General features: G+C 43.8%; 1 protein-coding gene across 1 annotated transcript in view; it reads right to left on the reverse strand.

The window, feature by feature from the left end:
• LOC129846206 (beta-1,3-N-acetylglucosaminyltransferase lunatic fringe-like) overlaps positions 1-7,928 on the reverse strand; it is a 28,976-nt gene extending 21,048 nt beyond the window's left edge. Inside the window, exon 1 of the mRNA XM_055914209.1 lies at positions 7,274-7,928. Within this exon, the coding sequence (XP_055770184.1) occupies positions 7,274-7,726 (453 nt within the window). The 5' untranslated portion in view covers positions 7,727-7,928. The remainder of the gene's footprint in view (positions 1-7,273) is intronic.
• Positions 7,929-14,118: the final 6,190 nt, after the last annotated feature.

The following is a 14,118-nucleotide window of genomic DNA, read 5'->3' on the forward strand; positions in this document are numbered from 1 at the left end:
CAGGGTGTGTGTGTTTAGTATTCCCTTACTCAGCAGTCCTACAGTAGCCTATAGGGGCATGACTTTAACACACACCTGAGAGTAGACAAAGGAATGTCTACACACACACACACACACACACACACACACACACACACACACACACACACACACACACACACACACACACACACACACACACACACACACACACACACGAGTCAACACAGACATAGGTAAACACAGTGCTTTCCTTTCTCTGTTCAGCCAGGTTGCTTATGACCCACTGTGAATTTATGATCCATCCAGGTAAGCAGGACGTCAGGAGATGACTCATGACTGCAAAACCGTCCACTAGGGGGGCGACGGTGAGCAAAATTAGCATCAAGTAGGCTTGTGTTTTGATAAGGCATGGTGGAAATGGATGGTGGATAGTGATGGGGGGAAAACAAATACATTTACATATTGCAATATTATTTATGGAGGATATTCTATCGATACTTTACATTTTTTGTTAGGTAGCGTTGGTTAGCACTAGTCAGCTCTACCTGGCGCTAGTCGGCTCTACCTGGCGCTAGTCGGCTCTACCTGGCGCTAGTCGGCTCTACCTGGCGCTAGTCGGCTCTACCTGGCGCTAGTCGGCTCTACCTGGCGCTAGTCGGCTCTACCTGGCTCTAGTCGGCTGTACCAGGCGCTAGTCGGCTGTACCAGGCGCTAGTCGGCTGTACCAGGCGCTAGTCGGCTGTACCAGGCGCTAGTCGGCTGTACCCGGCGCTAGTCGGCTGTACCCGGCGCTAGTCGGCTGTACATGGCGCTAGTCGGCTGTACCCGGCGCTAGTCGGCTATACCCGGCGCTAGTCGGCTGTACCCGGCGCTAGTCGGCTGTACCTGGCACCAAAACTCCGGTATTTGTCATTCTGTATTTTGTTCTTCATTGTATTTTTCCATTGTGAGCCAAACATGTTTTCAGGACTTTTATTTCCATGACTGATCAACACTAGTTTCCTCATGTCTGTCTCTTGTCTCTCTGTAGCAGACATATAGTAAGCAATATGTTTGGAACATCAAATCGCAATAAAATTGTAGTATCGAATCACAACAAATACAGATGTAGGATCTTAATTTGATCACTCTTTTGTTGCTGAGAATTTTCCTGCAACACAGGAAATGCTAACTTGTGGTATAGTCGAGCTACAAAAAGGCTTCTAAAGTATGTCATTTCCACTTCAAAATGTCAGACTTGATTTGCAATAACGAAAAATGTATCAACCCCTACCAAAAAATGTCCATGAACTATAATCCACATAATAATTCATATTTCCAAACAGGCTCACATTAAGATCTTACATAGAATTGTGAGAATCGCAATACATATCGTATGGCGATAATATCATATTGTGAGGTCCGCGTGAAATTCCCAGCTCTAATGGCGGACAGGTAGAGGCCGTGAGCTCCGTCTCCGAAGGTCTCGTGTTCCATCCATTTATTTACACCCGAATCCCAAACCTTAACCATTCAGAATGAATGCATCAACTAAACCTTTGACATCAGACGTTGATGAACAAACGTGGGATTCTGCAGTGAGACTGTGAGAGCTTGTCGCTCTGTTTACATATCAACACAGACTAGTGTCTGGTGTGTGTGTTTTTGATGGTTTTTAGTCTAACTCCCAAATGGCATATGGTCTCTGGCCTCTGGGCTCTGGTGAAAAGTAGTTGACTATATAGGGCTCTGGTGAAAAGTAGTGCACTTTATAGGGAATAGGGTTCCATTTGGGATGTACATTTAGACTCAGACAATTACAATTGATCACTCTCATAGATTAGCCTTACAATTAGCCACACTCATAGATTAGCTTTACAGTTAGCCACTCTCATAGATTAGCCTTAAAATTAGCCACACTCATAGATTAGCCTTACAGTTAGCCACTCTCATAGATTAGCTTTACAATTAGCCACACTCATAGATTAGCCTTACAATTAGCCACTCTCATAAATTAGCCTTACAATTAGCCACTCTCATAAATTAGCCTTACAATTAGCCACACTCAAAGATTAGCCTTACAATTAGCCACTCTCATAGATTAGCTTTACAATTAGCCACACTCATAGATTAGCCTTACAGTTAGCCACACTCATAGATTAGCCTTACAGTTAGCCACACTCATAGATTAGCCTTACAGTTAGCCACACTCATAGATTAGCCTTACAATTAGCCACACTCATAGATTAGCCTTACAGTTAGCCACACTCATAGATTAGCCTTACAGTTAGCCACACTCATAGATTAGCCTTACAGTTAGCCACACTCATAGATTAGCCTTACAGTTAGCCACACTCATAGATTAGCCTTACAGTTAGCCACACTCATAGATTAGCCTTACAATTAGCCACTCTCATAAATTAGCCTTACAATTAGCCACTCTCATAAATTAGCCTTACAATTAGCCACACTCAAAGATTAGCCTTACAATTAGCCACTCTCATAGATTAGCTTTACAATTAGCCACACTCATAGATTAGCCTTACAGTTAGCCACACTCATAGATTAGCCTTACAGTTAGCCACACTCATAGATTAGCCTTACAGTTAGCCACACTCATAGATTAGCCTTACAATTAGCCACACTCATAGATTAGCCTTACAGTTAGCCACACTCATAGATTAGCCTTACAGTTAGCCACACTCATAGATTAGCCTTACAGTTAGCCACACTCATAGATTAGCCTTACAGTTAGCCACACTCATAGATTAGCCTTACAGTTAGCCACACTCATAGATTAGCCTTACAGTTAGCCACACTCATAGATTAGCCTTACAATTAGCCACACTCATAGATTATCCTTACAATTAGCCACACTCATAGATTAGCTTTACAGTTAGCCACATTTATAGATTAGCCTCTCCTTACAGGCTACAGGTAGCTACTTTCTCTACAGGTAGCTACTCTTTCTACAGGCTACAGGTAGCTACAGGTAGCTACTCTCTCTACAGGCTACAGGTAGCTACTCTCTCTACAGGCTACAGGTAGCTACTCTCTCTACAGGCTACAGGTAGCTACTCTCTCCGACAATGAGTGGAGATGTACACTGAGTGTACCAAACATTAAGAACACCTGCTCTTTCCATGAGCCAGACTGACCAGGTGAATCCAGGTGAACGCTATGATCCCTTACTGATGTCACTTGTTAAATCCACTTCAATCAGTGTAGATGAAGGGGAGGAGACAGGTTAAATAAGGATTTTTAAGCCTTGAGACAAATGAGACATGGATTGTGTATGTGTGTCATTCAGAGGGTGAATGGGCAAGACAAAATCAAAGTGCCTTTGAACAGGGTGTGGTAGTAGGTATGGTAATAGGTGCCAGGCGCACCGGTTTGTGTCAAGAACTGCAAAGCTGCTGGGTTTTTCCTGAGCAACAGTTTCCCGTGTGTATCAAGAATGGTCCACCACCCAAAGGGCATCCAGCCAACTTGACACAAATGTGGGAAGCATTGGAGTCAACATGGACCAGAATCCCTGTGGAACGCTTTACACCTTGTGGAGTCCATGCCCCGACGAACTGAGGGCAAAAGGGGTTGGTGCAACTCAATATCAGAAAGGTGTGCTTAATGTTTTGTACACTCCGTGTATAGTATTCTCTACAACGCCGGCACAGTCTGCTGTAGATAGTTCAGCTCTGTGATTAGATTCTATAGTATCCTCTATAAGGACAAAGCTCTACCAGTCTGTTGTAGATCAGCTCTATGATGACATTATATAGTATCCTCTATAAGGACATAGTTCTACCAGTCTGTTGTAGATCAGCTCTATGATGACATTATATAGTATTCTCTATAAGGACATAGTTCTACCAGTCTGTTGTAGATCAGCTCTATGATGACATTATATAGTATCCTCTATAAGGACAAAGTTCTACCAGTCTGTTGTAGATCAGCTCAATGATGACATTATATAGTATCCTCTATAAGGACATAGTTCAACCAGTCTGTTGTAGATCAGCTCTATGATGACATTATATAGTATCCTCTATAAGGACATAATTCTACCAGTCTGTTGTAGATCAGCTCTATGATGACATTATATAGTATCCTCTGTACGTCCTTTTTAAAGAAACATGATAATGACTTTTTGATTTCAGTTTGTTTTCTGACACAAGCGGGGAGAGAGAAAGAGAGTTCTTCTCCGTTTTCATTCCTTCGTCTCCTACGTCCTCTGATCTGCCTACCGGGAGTAATCTTCATCGGCTCCAGTTTAACTTTACAGGTTGACTGTCTCGCGCTTTGGTCAGAGCGTGGAGGCAATGAAAGTGAGCCGGCGTAACTAATCGTGTCGAAGGGGTATTTCAGGGAGAGGAGGGTTTGGGGTTTCTCGGGGTTACCCCTGGGAACATACACCGTGAAGCCTTCTGATGAATGCAGATGCATTGGAGGCCTCACTAAAACTGTAGCATACACCATGTTGTTCTCACTACGTTTTGATTAGAGTCATTCAGAGGAACTTAAAGTTCTCATCCTAATGTAGCTATGGGTCGACTAGGACAAACACACATCACAGTCCTACTGTAGTAAGTTAAACTATCCTTAATACAGTAGCTATGGGTCGACTAGGACAAACACACATCACAGTCCTACTGTAGTAAGTTAAACTATCCTCAAAACAGTAGCTATGGGTCGACTAGGACAAACACACATCACAGTCCTACTGTAGTAAGGTAAACTATCCTCAATACAGTAGCTATGGGTCGACTAGGACAAACACACATCACAGTCCTACTGTAGTAAGTTAAACTATCCTCAATACAGTAGCTATGGGTCGACTAGGACAAACACACATCACAGTAAGTTAAACTATCCTTAATACAGTAGCTATGGGTCGACTAGGACAAACACACATCACAGTCAAACTGTAGTAAGTTAAACTATCCTCAATACAGTAGCTATGGGTCGACTAGGACAAACACACATCACAGTCATACTGTAGTAAGTTAAACTATCCTTAATACAGTAGCTATGGGTCGACTAGGACAAACACACATCACAGTCCTACTGTAGTAAGTTAATAAACTATCCTCAATACAGGAGCTATGGGTCGACTAGGACAAACACACATCACAGTAAGTTAAACTATCCTTAATACAGTAGCTATGGGTCGACTAGGACAAACACACATCACAGTCATACTGTAGTAAGTTAAACTATCCTCAATACAGTAGCTATGGGTCGACTAGGACAAACACACATCACAGTCATACTGTAGTAAGGTAAACTATCCTTAATACAGTAGCTATGGGTCGACTAGGACAAACACACATCACAGTCCTACTGTAGTAAGTTAAACTATCCTCAATACAGTAGCTATGGGTCGACTAGGACAAACACACATCACAGTCATACTGTAGTAAGGTAAACTATCCTCAATACAGTAGCTATGGGTCGACTAGGACAAACACACATCACAGTCCTACTGTAGTAAGTTAAACTATCCTCAATACAGTAGCTATGGGTCGACTAGGACAAACACACATCACAGTCCTACTGTAGTAAGGTAAACTATCCTTAATACAGTAGCTATGGGTCGACTAGGACAAACACACATCACAGTCATACTGTAGTAAGTTAAACTATCCTCAATACAGTAGCTATGGGTCGACTAGGACAAACACACATCACAGTCATACTGTAGTAAGGTAAACTATCCTTAATACAGTAGCTATGGGTCGACTAGGACAAACACACATCACAGTCCTACTGTAGTAAGTTAAACTATCCTTAATACAGTAGCTATGGGTCGACTAGGACAAACACACATCACAGTCCTACTGTAGTAAGTTAAACTATCCTTAATACAGTAGCTATGGGTCGACTAGGACAAACACACATCACAGTCCTACTGTAGTAAGTTAAACTATCCTCAATACAGTAGCTATGGGTCGACTAGGACAAACACACATCACAGTCCTACTGTAGTAAGGTAAACTATCCTCAATACAGTAGCTATGGGTCGACTAGGACAAACACACATCACAGTCCTACTGTAGTAAGTTAAACTATCCTCAATACAGTAGCTATGGGTCGACTAGGACAAACACACATCACAGTCCTACTGTAGTAAGTTAAACTATCCTCAATACAGTAGCTATGGGTCGACTAGGACAAACACACATCACAGTCCTACTGTAGTAAGTTAATAAACTATCCTCAATACAGGAGCTATGGGTCGACTAGGACAAACACACATCACAGTAAGTTAAACTATCCTTAATACAGTAGCTATGGGTCGACTAGGACAAACACACATCACAGTCATACTGTAGTAAGTTAAACTATCCTCAATACAGTAGCTATGGGTCGACTAGGACAAACACACATCACAGTCATACTGTAGTAAGTTAAACTATCCTTAATACAGTAGCTATGGGTCGACTAGGACAAACACACATCACAGTCCTACTGTAGTAAGTTAAACTATCCTTAATACAGTAGCTATGGGTCGACTAGGACAAACACACATCACAGTCCTACTGTAGTAAGTTAAACTATCCTCAATACAGTAGCTATGGGTCGACTAGGACAAACACACATCACAGTCCTACTGTAGTAAGGTAAACTATCCTTAATACAGTAGCTATGGGTCGACTAGGACAAACACACATCACAGTCCTACTGTAGTAAGTTAAACTATCCTTAATACAGTAGCTATGGGTCGACTAGGACAAACACACATCACAGTCCTACTGTAGTAAGTTAAACTATCCTCAATACAGTAGCTATGGGTCGACTAGGACAAACACACATCACAGTAAGTTAAACTTTCCTAAATAAAGCTGTTATTAGCAAAGTCAGGTACTAGTAAGAAAAGTGCTGTTATTGTGAAACGTCCCTCTGCTCGAGTTGAGGCTCCGCTACTTACAGTTTAGCCTAATTATCCCTGTAGCCTAGCAACCATGACATGTTCCGTTGCCTCGGACAGACTTTAGATGCATTGGTAATATAATGCCACTAACTTGTGTGTGTTTATATTTCTGTGTAATTATTCAAACTAGTTTTTCTTCCGTTTTCCTCTTTAAAAAATATAGTATTTGTCCTATCACCTGTTGCATGTTTAGAATAATTGGTCATTTAATTTCACAAACAACAACAATAGCAATGTGTCCAATGGGCTAGCCTGGCAGTTCAGAGCGTTATAATCGAACGGGTGCTGGGTCAAACCGCAGAGCCGACTAGGTGAAAGATGTGTCATTTTGTCCTTGAGCAAGGCACTTCATTCCTGTAAGTGTAACGTTTTTCGTATTACCTGTAGCATGTTTGTAGAGATCCACGTGTCCAGCAGTAGGTCCAGCCTGGTGTGGTGGTATTTCTTGGTGGTTTTCACCGCTATGAACACATCCGCCGGACTGAGCTCCTCCACCGGTGTAGGATCACTAGCCTTCACCGCTCTGTGCTCCACCGCCCGCTTCCCCCGACTCAACTCACTGAAGTACGCTGAGAAACCCTTGACCTGGGTAGCCTGACATTTCTCCCCGACCCGATCCTCGCCTGGAGCTTGGTTAACAGTTTTGTCATTATTATTCATGCTGTTTAAACTTTGCAGGGAGCGAGTCCCGAACTCTCTCCCGGGGGAACCTTCCTCCACGAGAGTCCCCTGGTGTTTGAGAACGGCGACGAGAAGAAACATCATCACGAGGCAGGTGAACAAGGCTTCTCCAGTCGTGGAGAGGGCGCGCTTCCTCCAGACGCCTTTTGACATCTTGCTACACGTTTACAAATCTAAAATAGACTGTTTATAATCCCATACAATGGCGAGCAGTGCAAGCATTGACAATAAAAGTGCACGTCTATTCCACTGCGACAAAACTCACAGACTAGGGAGACATCTGGCTGTTCATCCTGGTTTGCTTCTCTCACTCTCTCACTCCGTCTCTCTCTATATTACTGGACTGTTCCATTCTAACCTACGGTTAGTTCCAACGGCAGCTACCAGTGGGAGAGAGCCACGCCTGTAGGCGGGACTAGTCTCCTCTCCAGCCACTAGCCGCTCTGAGCGCACTCTGTTTGGGCGTGACCGAGGAGCAAGAGGCGGGCCGGGCACTTGGAAGACTTCCGTTGTCAATCAAAATAAATCTACAGTATAGCAAATTATTATTATACATTTGTCTCAACTGTCATTGTATGCATAATAATTTATCCAAAATAAGTTTACTATGAAAATGTGAATTACCTAATACATTTTTAATTACTTATTTGTTAACTAATACATGCATAAATAGGTGAATTTGTAGCTCGGGGAGAAAGTAGTTGCCTCGGTTGGAACGTCGCGGCGTTCTGTCCTGCGCTCTGGAATGTTGGCGGCCGCGGTTCCTTGCAGACAGATGTTGGAGCAGCATGACAGCGGCGCGTATGTAGTGCTGCCAACCAGAGGAGATGACAGATCACACACACACACACACACACACACACACACACACACACACACACACACACACACACACACACACACACACACACACACACACACACACACACACACACACACACACACACACACACACACACACACACACACACACACACACACACACACTACCAGTGTAGTTGTGCCAGCAAACATGGTTCCAAATCTGTGGAATGTTTCCTCTTCAACAATAAAGTGCTTGTCTGAGCAACTTTTTCACAGACGATCTGTGAAGCGCACAACACACACACGTACACACACACACGCACACATACACACACAAACAGACACAGACACACACACAGACACACACAAACAAACAGACACACACACACACACACACACACAAACAGACACAGACACATAGATGTGAAAAAAATCTTTACAAATCTACCAAATCAACCCCTTGAAGGTTGTATGTGTCTGATGTTAACGTTACGTTTTTGGTTTGTGTTTCTCCTCCCTCTCCTCTTCCCACTCTCCCCTCCTCCCTTATTCAAGGACAAGGACAAAGAGAAGAGCTGACCTGTATTCAAGGCTCCAGCCCAACAGCATTACATCTGTTCTGTTCAAATACACACCCTGTGTGTGTGTGTGTGTGTGTGTGTGTGTGTGTGTGTGTGTGTGTGTGTGTGTGTGTGTGTGTAGAGGTTCTTGTACAATGGATGTGATGTACCGACTAAAGAGCTAATAACAGATACACTGTGATGTGGGATGGACCACGGCTCTAGTCAGTTAAATCTCTCTCTCTCTCTCTCTCTCTCTCTCTCTCTCTCTCTCTCTCTCTCTCTCTCTCTCTCTCTCTCTCTCTCTCTCTCTCTCTCTCTCTCTCTCTCTCTCTCTCTGTGTCATCTTCTCCTCCTCTGGTGTTATCTCCACAACGTTCCAAAATTCCCGGATCAAGGTCATGGTTTTCCGAGTCTGATGTGGGGACTTTTCCCTGGATGTCTCCACCCCCTCTGAGCTGATGTATTACTGCTAATAGAATCCAAGTACAGTAACATGGCAAATACAGCAACATGGCAAGTACAGTAACATGGCAAACCACACGTGCACCCATGTGCACACAGACACACACACACACGCACACACACATACACACTCTTACGCAAGCACGCACCAGTGGAGGCTCCTCAGAGGAGGAAGGGGAGGACCACCCAACTCAGTGAATTTAATTTGAAAAAATGAAAATAGTGAAACATTAAAAAAGTGATCCTGTGAAGAATAAGCTATATTAATTATATTCACATGTCATCAAATAAGTGATTAAAACTCACCGTTTTGCAATGAAGGTTTACCGAGTGGCGCAGCGGTCTAAGGCACCTCATCTAAGGGCTAGAGGCGTCACTACAGACCCTGGTTTGATTCCTTGCGGTTTCCTCAACCGGATGTGATTGGGAGTCCCATAGGGCTGCCCCAGGATTTGGCCGGGGTAGGCCGTCATTTTAAATAGGGTTAGGCCGTCATTGTAAGTAATAATTTGTTCTTAACTGACTTGCCTAGTTAAATAAAGGTTAAGTCAAAAAAGTATCCACAACAGCACCTTCTAGGGTAGCACCATGGTGTAGCCGGAGAACAGCTAGCTTCCATCCTCCTCCGGGTATATTGACTTTAACACAAAATCTAGGAGGTGCATGGTTCTCACCCCCTTCCATAGACTTACACCGTAATTATGGCGACTTCCAACCTATCAGAGCTCTTGCAGCATGAACTGACATGTTGTCCATCCAATCAGAGGATCAGAGAATAAATCCAGTAGTGAAAGCATAAGCTACAGCTAGCTAGCACTGCAGTGCATATAATGTGAGTAGTTGACTCAAAGAGAGAAAGACAATAGTTGAACAGTTTTGAACAAATTCATTACTTCAAAAAATTAAGTAAACACAGCAGAGCTAGCTAGATTTCGTAATATTTTCATATTCCTTTTAGTTTCACTTACTTAGCTAGCTAATGCAACTAATTTAGCCTACTCAACAACCTGACTCAAACAGAGAGAATGCTATTTATGTTAGCTAGCTGGCTAAGGCTAACCAACTCTGCAACTCTTCCAAGTCAATGTAATTTTCGGTTTTATTAATGCATTTCCACAATGGCCCGGTGGTGTAACTGCTAAACTGCTTTCTGTACACTGTACTGTGTGATTGTACACATGGATTGGATTGTGGGTTTACTAACGTCGTAGCTATTTTGACTATGTCGTTAGCTAATATGGTGACAACGGTGTAGGCTGTGTAGCGGTTAGCGGTTATGATATGAAGGTTTGGCTTGGAGAGTTTTTTTTGCCTGGTCAGAGACAGCTGTTGTTTTGTGCACTGAAGTCCACAAGCGAAGGGAAAAGGTGAGAGGAGGAGAGCATGTAGATGGGAGAATGAATTATAGAACATGCAAAGTGATTATGCTGTAGACCTTTACGTGGCTGCTATGAAAGTGAACCGTGTGTTCCGGCGATCAGGGGTGTATTCATTCCGCTGATTCTGTTGTAAAACGTTTCTTAAACTTACCTGAATTTGACCATTAGAAACTCTAATTTTAGTTGCCAAAATAGAGCATTTTGCAACTGTTTGGGCTAATGATTACACCCCAGATAAACTAGATGCAGTCAAGAGTGTTTAAGTCGGTATTGAACATGTCACTGTCTGTCACCTTGATTACTCCAATTTGTCTCTCGACCTACAGGCTAGGTTGTAGCAATCTCATGATGGGTACAGGGAAAATTCAAGTAACCTGTAGTAGCCTAAACCTATCTATGTTATACACCGCCACAACAAAACGCAAAGGTTGCACTCATCAAACTGTTCAAGATTATTAACTAGTAAGAATCCTCTCACCTGGAAACAGTCTTTATTGTCGCGGGGGACTTTAACCAAGACCATCTAAAACAATTTTCCCCCAAAATATCACTAACATGCTTAACCATGTATACACAAACATCCGCAATGCTTACAAAGACATCCCCGACCCCATTTTGGCCAATTAGATCACATCTCCGTTTCTACTCCTCACCTACAAGCACCAACTCAAGAGGGAGCCACCAACACAGAGAATGTATTTTTATATATTTTTATTTAACCTTTATTCAACTAGGCAAGTCAGTTAAGAACAAATTCTTATTTACAATGACGGCCTACCAAAAGGCTAAATAACTTCTGCGGGGACGGAGACTGGGATAAAAAAAAAATAAAAATAAAGAATATAGGACAAAACACGTCACAACAAGAGAGACAACACAACATAGTGAGGTGCTGTACAGATGAGGCAGACTCAATGCTGCAGGATTGTTTTGAGAGTACTGATTGGAATATATTCATAGAATCATCCATCCAGGACTCGTCCACCAACAATGAGGAATATACATCGTCAGTCACAGGCTTCATTAGGAAATGTGTTGATGACGTTGTTCACACAATAACAATCCGGACATATCCCAACCAAAAACCATGGATAAACGGAGATATCCATACAATGCTGAGAGCCCGTACTGCAGCATTCAATGTCACGCGACCCATTCAAGGCAAGCAGGTACAAGCTCCGCAAATTCCTTAGGGACACAGAAAGACAATACAAACTCAAACTTGAATTGATGTTCGACCACTCAGACTTGCGTTGCATGTGGCAAGGACTACAGACTATCACAGACTACACATGGAAAATCCAGCTGTGCGGTGCCCACCGAAGCCTCTCTCCCAGACCAGCGTAACACATTCTATGTTAATTTAGAGGCAAACAATACCAGGAAGACAATACCAGGAAGACAATACCAGGAAGACTTGTTGTTCCAGACGACCAGGTGCTTTAACTCTCCGAGGCTGAAGTGAGGAAAAACTCTCAAAAGAGCGAATGCTCACCAAGCTGCCGGTCCAGATGGCATCGTTGGCCGTGTGCTGCCTAGCTAGCGGGCTTCTTCTCAGACATCTTCAATATTTCCCTGTCCCAGGGTGTAGTCCCCACCTGCTTTAAGTCCACCATCGTCCCAGTGCCCAAGAAAAACAAGGTGACATGCCCAAATGACAATTCCCCCAGGTCGCGCTCACCTCTGTCATCGTGAAGTGCTTCGAGAGGCTGGTCATGGCCCACATCGAGGCCAGCATGCCAGGCACACTGGACCCACTTTAATTTATCTACCGCTCCAACAGATCCACACTGGACCCACTGCAATTTATCTACCGCTCCAACAGATCCACACTGGACCCACTTTAATTTATCTACCGCTCCAACGGATCCACACTGGACCCACTGCAATTTATCTACCGCTCCAACAGATCCACACTGGACCCACTTTAATTTATCTACCGCTCCAACGGATCCACACTGGACCCACTGCAATTTATCTACCGCTCCAACAGATCCACACTGGACTCACTTTAATTTATCTACCGCTCCAACGGATCCACACTGGACCCACTGCAATTTATCTACTGCTCCAACAGATCCATGAAAGATGCCATTTATATCGCCTTTCTCACGGCCGTAACACATCTGGACAAGAGGAACTCCTCTGTGAGCATGCTGTTCATCTGGACAAGAGGAACTCCTCTGTGAGAATGTTGTTCATCTGGACAAGAGGAACTCCTCTGTGAGAATGGTGTTCATCTGGACAAGAGGAACTCCTCTGTGAGAATACTGTTCATCTGGACAAGAGGAAGTCCTCTGTGAGAATACTGTTCATCTGGACAAGAGGAACTCCTCTTTGAGAATACTGTTCATCTGGACAAGAGGAACTCCTATGTGAGAATGCTGTTCATCTGGAAAAGAGGAAGTCCTCTGTGAGAATCCTGTTCATCTGGACAAGAGGAAGTCCTCTGTGAGAATCCTGTTCATCTGGACAAGAGGAAGTCCTCTGTGAGAATCCTGTTCATCTGGACAAGAGGATCTCCAATGTGAGAATCCTGTTCATCTGGACAAGAGGACCTCCTCTGTGAGAATGCTGTTCATTGACTACAGTTCAGCATTCAACACTAGTGTTCCCTCCAGGCTCAACACCAAGCTCTGATCCCTGGGTCTGGACACAACCCTCTGCAACTGGATCCTGGACTTCCTGATGATCAGACCACAGGATGTGAGGATTAACAACAACACCTACTCCATACTGACTCTTAACACAGGGCCCCCCAGGGGTGTGTCCTCAGTCCTCTGCTCTACTCCCTGATCACCGACGACTGCATGACTTTGCACAAAACATCAACTTCATCGTCAAGTTTGCTGACGATACCACAATTGTAGGCCTGATAACCAACAACGACGTGTCAGCCTAGAGGGAGGCGATAAGTGAACTGGTATTGTGGTGTCATGACAACAACCTCAACATCAGCAAAACAAAAGAGTCCATTGTTGACTTAAGGAACCAGAGGAGGGAACGTGCCCTGATCCCCATCAATGGATCTATAGTAGAGAGAGTCACAAGTTTTAAGTTCCTTGGCGTCCACATCATGGAGCAACAATACCACCACTCTTGTCAAGAGGGCGCAGCAGCGTCTCTACTTCCTCAGGCTGCTGAAGACATTTGACACGCTGCCCCGGGTCCTCTTAAATACTAATTCTGCAGCGTCGAGAGTGTTCTTACCGGTTGCATCACAGCCTTGTACGGGAACTACTCCGTCCACGACCTCAACTCCTTCCAGCAGGTGGTGAAGACGGCCCAGTACATCACGGTGAGGAAGTCACACAGCATCATCAAGGACCCCCCACAC

This window comes from Salvelinus fontinalis, unplaced genomic scaffold (assembly GCF_029448725.1).
Source record: "Salvelinus fontinalis isolate EN_2023a unplaced genomic scaffold, ASM2944872v1 scaffold_0478, whole genome shotgun sequence".
In the NCBI taxonomy this organism is placed as follows: Eukaryota; Metazoa; Chordata; class Actinopteri; order Salmoniformes; family Salmonidae; genus Salvelinus; species Salvelinus fontinalis.